Source organism: Xenopus laevis, chromosome 1L, assembly GCF_017654675.1.
Source record: "Xenopus laevis strain J_2021 chromosome 1L, Xenopus_laevis_v10.1, whole genome shotgun sequence".
Lineage (NCBI taxonomy): Eukaryota > Metazoa > Chordata > Amphibia > Anura > Pipidae > Xenopus > Xenopus laevis.
In genome coordinates, this window is record NC_054371.1 from 189,125,055 (window position 1) to 189,138,952 (window position 13,898).

General features: G+C 36.6%; 1 protein-coding gene across 1 annotated transcript in view; it reads right to left on the minus strand.

The window, feature by feature from the left end:
* The window catches only part of fer.L (fer (fps/fes related) tyrosine kinase L homeolog), a 104,572-nt gene that overhangs the window by 36,214 nt on the left and 54,460 nt on the right, over positions 1–13,898 (minus strand). The window contains exons 13-15 of the mRNA XM_041568363.1: positions 6,015–6,071; positions 4,847–4,962; positions 3,621–3,715 (exon numbers count right to left, since the gene is read on the minus strand). Of these exons, the coding sequence (XP_041424297.1) occupies positions 3,621–3,715; positions 4,847–4,962; positions 6,015–6,071 (268 nt within the window). The remainder of the gene's footprint in view (positions 1–3,620; positions 3,716–4,846; positions 4,963–6,014; positions 6,072–13,898) is intronic.

Consider the following 13,898-nt stretch of genomic DNA (forward strand, 5'->3'; position numbering starts at 1 on the left):
ACATTGAGGGGCAGATTTATCAATGGTCGAATAGTAAATTTAAATTCGAATATTCGAGTTTCAAAATTCACACATTCCAATTTTAATCCCCCTATTGGAATGTAAATTCGAATATGAGATTTACCACACCTCGACCATGGAAACAGTCCTAATTTAATATTCATCTCCTAAAACCTACTGAGTTCATGTACAAGTCAATGGCAGTTGTCCATTAAGCCATTTGGAGATGTTAATAGCCATCCTGACATTTGAGGGATTTTTTTGGGGGAAAAAACTTGCTTCGTACTTATATGATTCGAATATTAGGCTCTGAACCATTTGATCGAATATTAGCCATTTAATTTTTTTCTTAAATAACCTGTCAGTCAAATTGTCAGTATATTTGAATGTAAAAAAATTCACATGAATTCGAAATTTAACCTTTGATAAATTGGCTTCTGAGTGTCCAAACTAGGTTTAATCAATGGTTTAGTTGTAACACATAGCTCCTTATAAGCTGTTGAAGAACAGAGAATTTTTAGGCTACATGAACATCTGTTTTACATGCTGTATTTTTATGCCAGTAAACAAAAAGACTAACCTTACATACATGCAACACTGACCTAGCAGAAATAACAAGACACTGCTACAAGAATACAAAGTGTATCCTTCAGAAATGATGACAGTGGAAACCAAACTACTTCTAGAACATCAAAACATATTAGGCATAACAAAATTATAAAAACCTCTTCTAAGAGCTGTTTCATAAATAACATTTTTAGGTCAATATCAAAAAAGGGAATAATGACATTACTGTAATACAGCGTTTCTTCTCAAGGGCAATGCAAAAAGCACCATTATTAAAGCTAGGTAATCTGCCAGAAGGCTCTAAAACCCTGTAACAGACAAATTAAAGAAAATAACTCTCGTTTTGCAGGATTAATGTGTGTTTGGCATCTGTATAAGTGGGCAGCTCAAGCTATTCCATCCTCATTTGTTGAGGGATATTAGGCACTAAATGAAACATCAGAACACCCAAACCACACTCGACACATTATACCAGCGCTTGAAATTGTACTTCTCAAACTCCTATTGTTCTAGTTTAAATAACAAAATGCATAAGAAATGTTGCAAAGTCATACAATCAATGCATGCTTATTGCTATAATCAAACATTTCTACAGCTGTAAAAAATTATAAATGTTAGGACATTTAACTTAAAAGGAATGTCAACTCCAAAAATATTTTTTAACAAATGAAAGAAAACGTAATTGTAAGTAAGCAACTTTGCAATATACATTTATTACAATGTTTCTATGTTTTTTAAGTTATTAGTATATGTATTGCTATTGAAAGCAGTGTTTATTATCCCTTTCTATTCTCTTCCCTGGTGGCTCAGACTGTCTATTCTCTTCCCTGGTGGCTCAGACTGTTGATACAATATAAGACAAGGCAGCTGATTAACAGACCTGGATTTGCTGGGGAACCAAGACTTTTGCAACATTGTTTAAAAAGTAACAACCAGGAGGTAGGCAAATGCTGCTTTCAATAACAATTGCTTTTACAAATAACTTTAAAATCACCGAAAGTTTTTAAACATATATTGGCAAGTTGCATAGAATTATGTTTTCATTTATTAGGAAAATTATTATTTTGGGGTTGACTTGCCCTTTAATCAAGCCATATGATTTAATTATTGGAAGGTAACAGTATCTTAAAGATGGAGGTAGTCTAAACATACTGAAGTTCTATAGTTTGTGCATGGGTTTTCATTATTTCCCCCCCCCCCATTAATTTCAATTGAAATACCATAGGGTCACTAGAAATAAAAACAGAATGCTGCAATACCATTGGTCAGATGGGAAGGCCACAGGTGTGAACAAATTGTAAACTGAAGTTCAGCACATGTGAAAACCCCATGGTATATGTTTTGTTCATTGTTGGCCTCCTCCTCCTGAATGAAACGTGTTTTCACATTTATTTTTATAGTGTCTGAAAACAATGAACAAACCCAAATCAGTGGCAGCTTATATATGCCTGTGTATGGCCACCTTTAGTCGGCCAACTTAAATATATTGCAATATATGGACACTAAGGGGCAAATTCATCAAGGGTCGAATATCGAGGGTTAATTAACCCTCAATATTCGACTGGGAATGAAAATCCTTCGACTTCAAATAACGAAGTTGAAGGATTTTGGGCAAATACTTTGGTCGAACGATCGAAGGAATAATCGTACGATCGAACGATTAGATCCTTTGAATCGAACGATTCGAAGGATTTTAATCCAACGATCGAAGGATTATCCTTCGACCAAAAAAACCGTATCCAAGCCTATGGGGAACTTCCCCATAGGCTAACATTGGGTTCGGTAGCTTTTAGGTGGCGAACTAGGGGGTCGAAGTTTTTTCTTAAAGAGACAGTACTTCGACTATCGAATGGTCGAATAGTCGAACGATTTTTAGTTCGAATCCTTCGATTCGAAGTCGAGGGTCGAAGTAGCCCATTCGATGGTCGAAGTAGCCAAAAAAACACTTCGAAATTCGAAGTATTTTTTCTTCTATTCCTTCACTTGATGTTAATGAATTGGCCCCTAAGTGTACAGGTATGGGATCCGTTATCCAGAAAGCTTGAATTACGAAATGGCCAACTTCCATAGACTCCATTTTATTCAAATAATCCAATTTTTTTTAAATGATTTCTTTTTTCCATATAATAATAATAATAATAATAATAATAATAATAATAATAATAAAACAGTAGCTTGCACTTGATCCCAACTGATATAATTAATCCTTATAGGAAACAAAACAGCCTATTTGGGTTTATTTAATGTTTACATGATTTTCTAGTAGACCATAGGTATAAAGATCCAAATTACAGAAAGATACGTTATCCAGAAAGCCCCAGGTCCCGAGCATTCTGATAACAGGGCCCATACCTGTATCAGCGGACAGTAAACTTGCAAGGGATTCTATAACATCTTTTGATTTTCCTACCCCCACAAAGTGATATGCTGTAGATATATTTCATGTTATTAAAACAATGGTTTGTTATTTGTGGGGAATTCTTTAAGTTAACAACAATAACTGCAGTACCAGTTCCCACTAGTTTCAGGCCAAACGTCAATATGCCTGCAGCAGAACAAGTCTGATTTAATCTGAAATTATTCTTAATAAGGCATCAACGAAAACAGCAGAAATCTTGTTTAAATCAGCTATAAACTTTGTTTTTTTGTTTCTTTAAATAATGATACAGCCCATTTAAGTCCTGTAGAGAACATACCGTAGTAGGACAGAAAATGCGGCAATAGTCTCAGCTACGTTAATATCAGTGCAGTGTATAATGGTAAAAGTATATGGATAAAACATACACCCTTCAGCCTAATAACATTTTTCAAACGTTTTAGTGAAGATTAAACCAATGCATTGCACAGCTGACATAAAGCGAGTCATAACTGATCCGTATAGGAAGCAACGCCTAATAGAAAAGTCCGTATTTCTCAGATATAAATTGTGGAACGATACTTTAAAGGTTACTGTAAAATGAAATGCCCCTAGTAGTTTATCATGATTAATATACATACTAAACTTGGAAATCAAAGACAAAATATGCCATAGGAGCTGCACATGAAATATTTACCTGGCACAAGTTCCATGACTATATAAATTGGTTGCCTTTGGGTACATACTCCAATAAGCTTAACAATATTCGCATGATCGTATTGCTTCAGTATTCTGCAAGGAAAACAAAACCAACAAGCAAATTTAGCAAGAGCACTGTGCATATCGTTATAAAGGAAGATTATACGACTACTGCAAATTCAAAAGTGTGTAATTAAAATCAATATTTTTAAATAAAATCAGTAAACAGAAGCATTTTAAAAAGATTAAATAATCAACCTGCTGAATAAATAAATATATATATATATATATATATATATATATATATATATATATATATATATATGTGTATATGTGGCAACTGCGGCCTGTGTCGCAGTTGCCACATATACATGTTTCAGAGAACCCAAGATATTAGGTGCCCTTTTCCCCCCACAGTCTGGACTAATATCAACAGTCCTATCTCAGACTGTAGGGTAACTTCCAACTGCTAATTTTGACATCTTCTGTTCTGACCAGGGATGGGCGAATTTTTTACCTTGTTTCGCCGCGGAAATGACGCCCACAGACTTGTATGGCGGTGGGCGTCCAAAAAAAAAAAAAAAGACGTGCGACAAATTTCACCGCGCGAGAAATTTTTTTGGACGCCCATAGACTTTAATGGGCGACGGCGTCAATTCGCCGGCGGCGAATTTTTGGCGAAACGAAACGGCTCAGATTCGCCCATCCCTAGTTCTGACCTCAATGCCTTATGGAAGTGCCCATTAATAAAAATATATATACATTTTTTTTATTTTTTTTTTTTAAGATTACTTGCAAGTAAGCAGGTGATGCAGTACAGGTATAGGATCCGTTATCTGGAAACCATTTAGCCAGAAAGCTCTGAATTACAGAAAGGCTGTCTCCCATAGTCTCCATTTCATCCAAATTTTTTAAAACGATTATCTTTTTTCTCTGTAATAATAAAACAGTACCGTATACGTGATCCAAACTAAGATATAATTAATCCTTATTGGAAGCAAAGCCAGCCTATTTAATGTTTACATGATTTTCTAGTAGAGTTAAGGTATGAAGATCTAATTATGAAAAGATCTGTTATCCAGAAAGCTCCAGGTCCCGAGCATTCTGGATAACAGGTCCCATACCTGTATTGGTTGTGGGGCAGCAAGAGAAATACTAGGCTGTGTAAGAGCTATGGATTAGTGGTAGAAAGCAGATTTTGTATAGTTTCATGTTATGGCTCACCTTGCTTCAGATAAAAACTTTATTTTCAGTTCCTGAGGAAGATCTTCTTTACATGTTTTCACAGCAACTGGTGTTTTATCCTTCAGCGTACCCTTATACACTTCCCCAAAATTGCCCTAAAGTATTAAAAAAAGAAAATGTAATGTCGTTAGTTCTAGGTTAGTTCTAATATTATATCTGTTCAAATCTATAGGCTAACTTGCTTCACATATAACGCAAGCGTTTTTATATCAATTCATGCCTCCGCCCTGGGCCAACAAAGTAAAATGTAAAACACTGGCACCATTGGTACTGGTGGTTTTTCAGCCTGAAAATGTCCTATTGAGAGTGTTACGGTCAAAAAGCCTGAATCAGCGGGGCACAACTGAAAGCTGCAATGGCACTTTTAGGTGTGAAACTGCTTCATGGGAAATTAACTGAACGTTGATCTGAATTGGACTCTGTTGACCTCTACTTGCAAACAGCTGCATAGAGTGAATTGCAAAGGATATAAGCAAGTGACAGCTCTTGACTTACAAGATATGTTGAAGTTAGCTTGGCGTGAACGGTATCAGGGTTCCAAGACCTTGAGGATGGCTTAGAAAGCCTCAGGCTAAGGATTATGCTGGTTACAAATGCAGTGCTTGCAATCTATTTAAACATGTGATGTGCTCAATACACTCATGCTCTAACATCTATGTAATTATCTTTAAAGTACCAGAAACATCAATTTAAAAAAAAAAAAAAATTAGTTAGTATTGAAAGAAAAAAAAAAACACAAGGACAAATTAAACTTTTTAAATTAAGTCTTTGTCAAGAAATAACTTACAGAAACTCTTAATAAAGACTTAGTGATTTAAACGTTTAATTTGTGCTTTTTTTTGTTCTATACTACCGAATTTTTGTTTAAAAAAAATGTATGTTACTGATTCTTTAAGCAGTCAAAAAAAAAACTACATGTTAAAAGGCCAAAACTAGCATTTAGGTATCCAGAAAACCCAATATTGTTGACTTGAATTCTGTATGTATAGTAAAACAAATACATGTTGTTCAGATTCAACCAAGACATTATTCTTCTTGCTCCAAATACATGTTGTATCCCTTGGCAATAGCTGACCCACTGCTGAATTACATAATTACAGAACAAATGACACAAATTTGTTCTGCCGTGTCGTACTCGATTACTTACTTTTCCCAACAATTCTCCAAGGGTAACATCTTCATGATTCAGAATCCACTTTTTATCCTGAAATAACAAACATTAAAATACGAGTTAAAAAACGCACTTCTGAAAAGATACCATTCAAACAGATAACAGCAGTGCATGAAGTTACATTCCAAATATATTAAAATAGCATTAAAAAGCAGCAAAATACTGTGACACTACAGGATATTAAATTCTACATCACTGCAATACACAATGAGGCTAAGCCTGAAAGAGCATGCATTTCTTGGCAAAGCACAGCATGTATTGTTTCCTAACGATATGATATCTTGGGCTTTCGATTTGTGAAACTGCTTACATGATCATGGATACAGGCGATGCATCTAAAAATTGTAAACCTTTCTTAAATCTAGTTTAAATTTATATTAAACACAACTTCAATTTTATGATTAAAAACAAAAATGTTTATTTCATTTTGAAATGGAAAAAATCTAAACAAAAAAAAAAAAAACTCACGAGCTTGAATGTGTGGGGGGTGCAAGTTTATGAATAACAGATTTGCTAGTTTCCTTGACATCTACATAAAGTTTATCTATAGGGGAAATGAATCATGCATTAAGAATCTCAGACAGGATTGGAATCTGTCAGAGCAAGAAAATCCCAACATATACGCACTAATGAAAAAAACACAGTAAAGGGGATAATAACATGTTGCCTTTGTTTAGTAGGTTGTGCATAACTGGTGGTTATAAATTGCTAAAAGCCTTTTAAAAAGGTGACAAGTAACAATGACGTTTATGTAGAACACGTCTTTGCTTTTAAAGAACAAGATTGTAAACATTACACAGGTACAGGATCCGCTATCTGGAAAATCGTTATCCAGAAAGATCCGATTTACGGAAGGGCCATCTCCCATAGACTCAATTTTATCTAAATGATCCAAATTTTTAAAAATGATTTACTTTTCTCTGTAATAATAAAACAGTACCTTGTACTTGATGCCAACTAAGATATAATGAATCCGGCAAAACCAGCCTATTGGATTTATTTGATGGTTACATGATTTTCTACAAGGTATGAAGGTCCAAATTACAGAAAGATCTGTTATCCGGAAAACCCAGGGTCCCAAGCATTCTTGACAACAGGCCCCATACCTGTTCACGAGTTTGCAGTATCTGCTGCCCTGCCTAAACCTGGCCATACACGCAAAGATAAAGTTGTACAAAACACGATTTTCTGACCGTGTGTGAATCGGCCCCAACATTTTTTGTACCATGGTGATTGGTCATTTAGAAGATTTGACGGATACCGATAATATCTCTTCATGTATTGCATGACGGTATCAGTGGGCGTCTGTTATTACTATTTGTCGGACATAACTTTCATACGATTGGTGTCTTTGTATTAATACATCATCTGATTTATTATTTTTACTACTTTATTTAATCTGAATGGTTAGTAGGAGGTCGGTCCATGGTCCGTTGTACATGAGAATAAAACCTGTATGTCTATGGCTAGCTTAAAGGTGAAGAAAACCCTAACGTTCCTACCCCCTACCCTACATAGACAACCCTCCCTCCCCCCCCCCAGCCTAAGTGTTACCCCGGGCAAATACTTACCGTATATACCCGAGTATAAGCAGAGTTTTTCAGCATCCAAAATGTGCTGAAAAAGTCTACCTCGGTTTATACTCGGGTCAGCGGTACCAGACCCGAGTAGCTGAGATTGCAGTCACTTTTAATCATTCCTATACCAACAGTACACTTGGGGAGAGACTGCAATATCCCACAATGCCCTCTGTTGGTTATATGAAAGAATAACAGTGACTGCAATATCACACAGCGCCATCTGTTGGTTATATGAAAGAATAACAGTGACTGCAATATCACACAGCGCCATCTGTTGGTTGTATGAAAGAATAACAGTGCGCCCTCTGTTGGTTATATGAAAGATTAACAGTGACTGCAATATCACACAGCACCCTCTGTTGGTTATATTAAAGAATAACAGTGACTGCAATATCACACAGCGCCCTCTGTTGGTTATATTAAAGAATAACAGTGACTGCAATATCACACAGCACCCTCTGTTGGTTATATGAAAGAATAACAGTGCGCCCTCTGTTGGTTATATGAAAGAATAACAGTGACTGCAATATCACACAGCGTCATCTGTTGGTTATATGAAAGAATAACAGTGACTGCAATATCACACAGCGCCATCTGTTGGTTATATGGAAGAATAACAGTGACTGCAATATCACACAGTGCCCTCTGTTGGTTATATGAAAGATTAACAGTGATGGCAATATCAAACAGCACCCTCTGCACATGGTAGTGGGACAGTGGGACAATGCACACAGTAATCCGTTTGGCAATTCTCTGTCACCATCAACTTTGCAAAGAAGTCCAGTTGATCGCTGGGGGGGTTGCTTTGGCAGAATGTGCACTGCTGGGAGACAGGGCTGTAGTTGTGTCTAGGCTTATACTAGAGTCAATAAGTTTTCCCAGTTTTCGTAGGTAAAATTAGGTACCTCGGCTTATACTCGGGTCGGCTTATACTCGAGTATATACGGTACCCCTCGGTGCAGATTCAGGATATCGGCGTTCACGGGTGCCATCTTCTTATCTTCAGTAATCTTCGGAATGAGACTGGCGCAGCGGCGCATGCGAAGTTGGAGCAATTTTCTATTTCTCGACAACTGCGTATGCACCAAAACCCCCCAAAAATTGCCAATGCACCGGTCTCATTCCGAAGAGAAGAAGAGGGCGCCCGTGAACTCCGATGCCCTGAATCTGCACAGAGGGGTAAGTAAAGACTTAGGGGCATTTGCCCGGTGTAACACTTAGGCTGGGGGGTAGAGGGAGGGGGGTCTATGTTGAGGTTTTTTTTTTAACTTTTGGTTTTGCTTCTCCTTTAAGACCAGCGTATCTTGATGCGTTAACATTGCTGCTTTAAGTCACGACTGCTGTTCTCAAATTCTTCCTCCTAAGTGAACCATATATCCTGCCTAGGAAGCAGGTGAGACTGGATCTGAACAATATGAATACCAATACAAAACAAATAACAAAAAATACAACTATGGTTTATATAAATAAGTTACTGCATAGCAGTGGGGGGGAGGTAGCCATTCAAAGGAGAAAAGGCTCAGGTTACATAGCAGATAAACTCTGTAGAATATAATGGAGTTCTACAGAGCTAATCTGTTATTTGCTATTTAAACTGTGCCATTTAGTCCTATCTCAATTGCTGCCATTGCTACACTGCAGCTTCATTACAGACACAATAGTAGTGTTTCTGAAGCAAACAGATCAGTTTTACCAGTGCAGGGCAACACTACATGATATTTTAATGAACTAAACCTTAATAATGAATATGGTCCAAAATGTCATATTTAATATATTGAACCAGCATATTTCTATAGCAGTAATGATCCAGGCCTTCAAACCTGTCACAGGAGTTTCCCATCTTGGATTTTGTTAGTAGTGACTGCGACACTGTGCTTTGAGTGAGCAGCTCAATGTGCTTTGAGTGAGCAGCTGTTGAGAAGCTAAACTTTTGAGTTGTCATAAATCATCAAGCAGAAAATATGGTTTTTCATGATACCTAAGCTACAGGGCTGATTGTTAAATTCTGATGCTAATTGTGCTGGTTTCTGACCGGCCATGTACCAATAATCTGAAATAATTACTAATCAGTAATTGTGTAATTTATATGATATACATACAGTATATTGTGAGTGGGTTGCTAAGCTCAATTACTGACAGCAGCACAGAACATGTGCAGTGAATCAGCAGAAAAGAAGATGGGGAGCTACTGGGGCATTTTTGTAGACACAGATCTTTACTGCTAAAGGGCTGTGGTTGCCTTGGACTGATACAGAAGCCCAAAACATAATGTACAACATTTCTAGCTACTTCTTTAGTCAGGTTTTAGTTCTCCTTTAAGCTACTCTCTATAAAAAAAGCACTGGTCAAGCGTTGTGTGTATATAAATGAATATATTTTCAGGTAACTTGAGCAGATGATATTTTATTACATTAAATTTAAACATATGAAATTACAGTTTCAAACACCCTGTGGTTGCAAAAGCCCAGAGAAACTATATATCGGACTAAAGAAATAATTTAACACAATTTCCACAAAGCTCAATACAGCTGCAAAGCTACTTAGTGTTTTAGTTTAAAGAGCAAACGGCCCTTTTAGAAGCTTAGCAAGAATGTGCAAGAAAAAAGGGAAACATTACACAAATTATTCTAAGCGAGGAACTGCCGTCGCTTTTAAGATGTGTCCCAAAGACCATGCCTCACAGGATCAGAATATAAAGCACTGAGTTATCAGGGGCTAAATGGAAAGTGAGAGTGTAGCACAGAAATGTCAGGCAAGGTTATTTTTTAAAACTGTAAAATTGAAAGAAACAGCAGCAGGAAAGCGCTTCTCTGAAGCTTAACTGGTTGATTTAACTAGAAATAGCGATGTGCCCAGTAACTGCTTTTTAAAATGTATTTCTTCAGACAAACTGCATATTATCCTTTCACCTTTGGTACTTTATTAATGCAATAATGGGACATGACCACTGGTGTCATCCAGCACATCAGAGATTTGGAATTGATTTAACAGGAATATTTTCTGTTAACTGAAGAACATATCCCAAAATGTGAATAATGTTACCCTATAAAGATGAAAGATGGAGCTGTGTACTTATCTTACAACACATTTGATGGATATTACTGCTAAGTAGTATTCCTTCTCTGGAGGGACAGGAGTCTAGATATCTGATTTCTTTCTTGACAAGTGCCAGAGGCGTAATTACAGAGGAAAAAGACTCTGCAGCTATAGGAGGGGGTGGGCTGAAGGTATAGGGGTCCCATGAGGTCCTAATTCCTATACAATTTCAATAAATATTGGTAAAGCAAGTCAACCGCTATTTTGGGGGGCCTGAAAAATAAATTGCTGTGGAGCCTAGTAATATAGTAAGCTACCAAAAAATGGCCATATGCTAATTAACCATTAATGTTAAAATAGCAATGCGAAGAATGAATCTGGCAAGCCAATTTACGAACAAAAGTGCTTAAAGGGGAACATAAATCATATATATGCTTTGTAAACAGATTCAATTAAAAATTCTGTATAATTAAGTTGGTCTTAACTATTCCTCTCTCGACATCTGTTTCTCTTCATTCTTTCTTCATGCAGCAGTTGGGTGTCAAGATATTCATTGACAGTTAGACCCACTATATCTCATAGGGGGGCTCCTTTTGCCTACAAGATGTATTAGAGCTCAGTCTATTAAAATCACCAGACATCATTTTGTTTGTACTGGAATCAGTTATATAAGTGAGCTTTAATACATCTATTAGGCAAAAGGAGCCTCCCCTATAAGATATATTGGATCTAACTCTCAATGCGTATCCGACACCCAACTTCTGCATAAAGAGCAGAAAAGGGGTGTTTCAAGAGGGGTGATTATAGAGCTTGATAAAAGGCCTGAAGGCCTGAAACGTCGCGGACCAGGCTGTTTGCCATGTAATGTATCAATAAAGGCATTTTAATCTACCGGTGCTGTACGAAAACCTTCTTTTTGGATTAATAGTGGAGGATGGACCACTGATGGTACATGCACCCAGTACTGCATTCATATTGGGGGATTTCAGCTGACTCAAGCAAACAAGTAAAGAGCGAATGAAGAGAAACAGCTGCTGAAAGAGGAATAATGAAGATAAATGTTAATTCATAAACAATACAGAATTTTTATTTGATTGTATTTAGAAAGTTTCTTATTTCAGTATGATGAAGCATATATTAAATTTTCATGTTTGCGATACTTCCCCTTTAATTACACCAGTGCAGTGCAGCTAATAGCAGCCAATCAGATGTTTACTTTCATTTTCTAAATTGAAGCAGACTGTTCACTGGTGCTGTCAAGAGCCATCATTATTAAGGAAAGACTGACTTTCTACTGCTTAACACAGTTGAAAATATTCTGACAAATTAACAGTTAACTGTATCAGCTTAAAAACATTTATTCCAAAGAGTTATGTTTTTAAATTATTAAGCTTTTTGTTGAGCAGCATCTTAATTTTATAATCAAACTATTTGGGCCGATGAGCATCGAGGAGCAGGCCACATATTTGACAAGTACAGTCTGGGTTCCACAACCCCCATATTTTATTGAAAACAAAAGAGATTGTAAATAAGAATAATACAAAATGCCACAATCAAAAGAGACAAACGAGTAAATGTAGAAAGGTAATTAGCCTAATTGTAATTAATAGTCATTTACCTTTAACTTATCCTTTAGTATTAATCTTTTTATGGATCAGTCTTCATCTTTTTATGGATTTTGCATTATTTAGCTCTTTGTTTAGCTGCTCTCTGATTTGGAATTTCAGATATCAAGAGATTGTAAATTGGGCCCTAGAAACCTCTCTCATATAAGGCAGTGGTTTGAATGAGAGACTGGAATATGAATACGGGAGTGAATAAATACAAAAGCGAAGTCTTAAACAGTAACAATAAAAATGATAGCCTCACAAGGGAGCTGTTTTTTGTTGCCGGCATCAGTGAACCCTATTTGAAAGTTGGAAAGATGTACAAGGCAGTGAATAATTACAAAACTACAAAAAAAAAAAAAAATGAAGACCAACGGAACATTTACTAACCATAGGGCAATAGGTACTACCCTTTAAGAAAATCAAATCCAGCATACTTTGATAACAAATGATTACAATTGATTACAAATCACGCCGTAACATCATATGTCTGATGAAAGGGTGTCCCCCTGAAATACCACATCATGATGGAACAAATATGTGGGGTTTTCAGCTTGTAATCACTCTCTTCTGCCAGTATTGTTTTTTTATTTTATTTTGAGGAGGGACTGACACCCTTCTATAAAAGTTGTTTAGGTTTTTTAACCAGGGTGTTCTGATGCAGTCTTTTTTAATCTCAACTAAAGCACAACATAAGGTGGCCATAGACGTAGAGATCCACTCTTTTGGCGATGTCGCTAAATAAACGGATCTCTCCTCGATATGCCCATATTGAAGTGGGCAATATCGGGCTGATCCGATCGTGGGCCCTGGGGCCCAACAATCGTATAATAATGCATTCGATACGGGGACGGTCGCTGGACCACATACACACAAAGATGCGGGCACAAGCCGACAAGATTTTTTAACCTGCCCGAACGAGAATCCTTTTGATTTTGATCTATAATATATGTGCCCTCTGGTATAGCATACTGCGATGAGATCATATTGCATGCACAACTTCCTTACGCTTATATATATATCAATGATTTACTAAAGAAAAAACACTGGCATATCTAACTCCACTCACCATAATAATTTCTCTGCATCATAAATCAGTAAGCGTGGGAATATTCTGGTATTCTGGCATGTGCAGAGAGGATGAATTGTAGGGATTAAATTGAACCTGTGAGGCATGGAGAGGGGGGGAGTACAATATTTCCCTTGCACAGGTATTTACCTATTTACCTATACTAAGTACCCAAACCGGAAAGCAAAATGATAGACTGGGAGACAAGAACATAACAGTACACACTGGAAGTCAAGTCAAAATAAATGAAAGGGCAATGATTTTCTAAATTAACTTGGCAGCAAACAGCATGGGCATAAAATGCTATTTCTGACACAAGTAGGTTTTTTAAGCTTATTAAATTGCTGTAAGTCAATCACGCAAACATTTTTCTTTAATTAAGCATTTAGTAATTTTGGCAGACATCAAAAAATGGACAGCATGGCAATTTCCCTCCATATAATTAACCACAAATCAAATTACTGTAGATGTTAGTCACTGCAATAATTTTATCGCTCATAACGGTTAGTCTCTATGTTGCTGAGGCTTGAAGTCAGATTACTTATCTGCACAAATCCTTAAATTATTT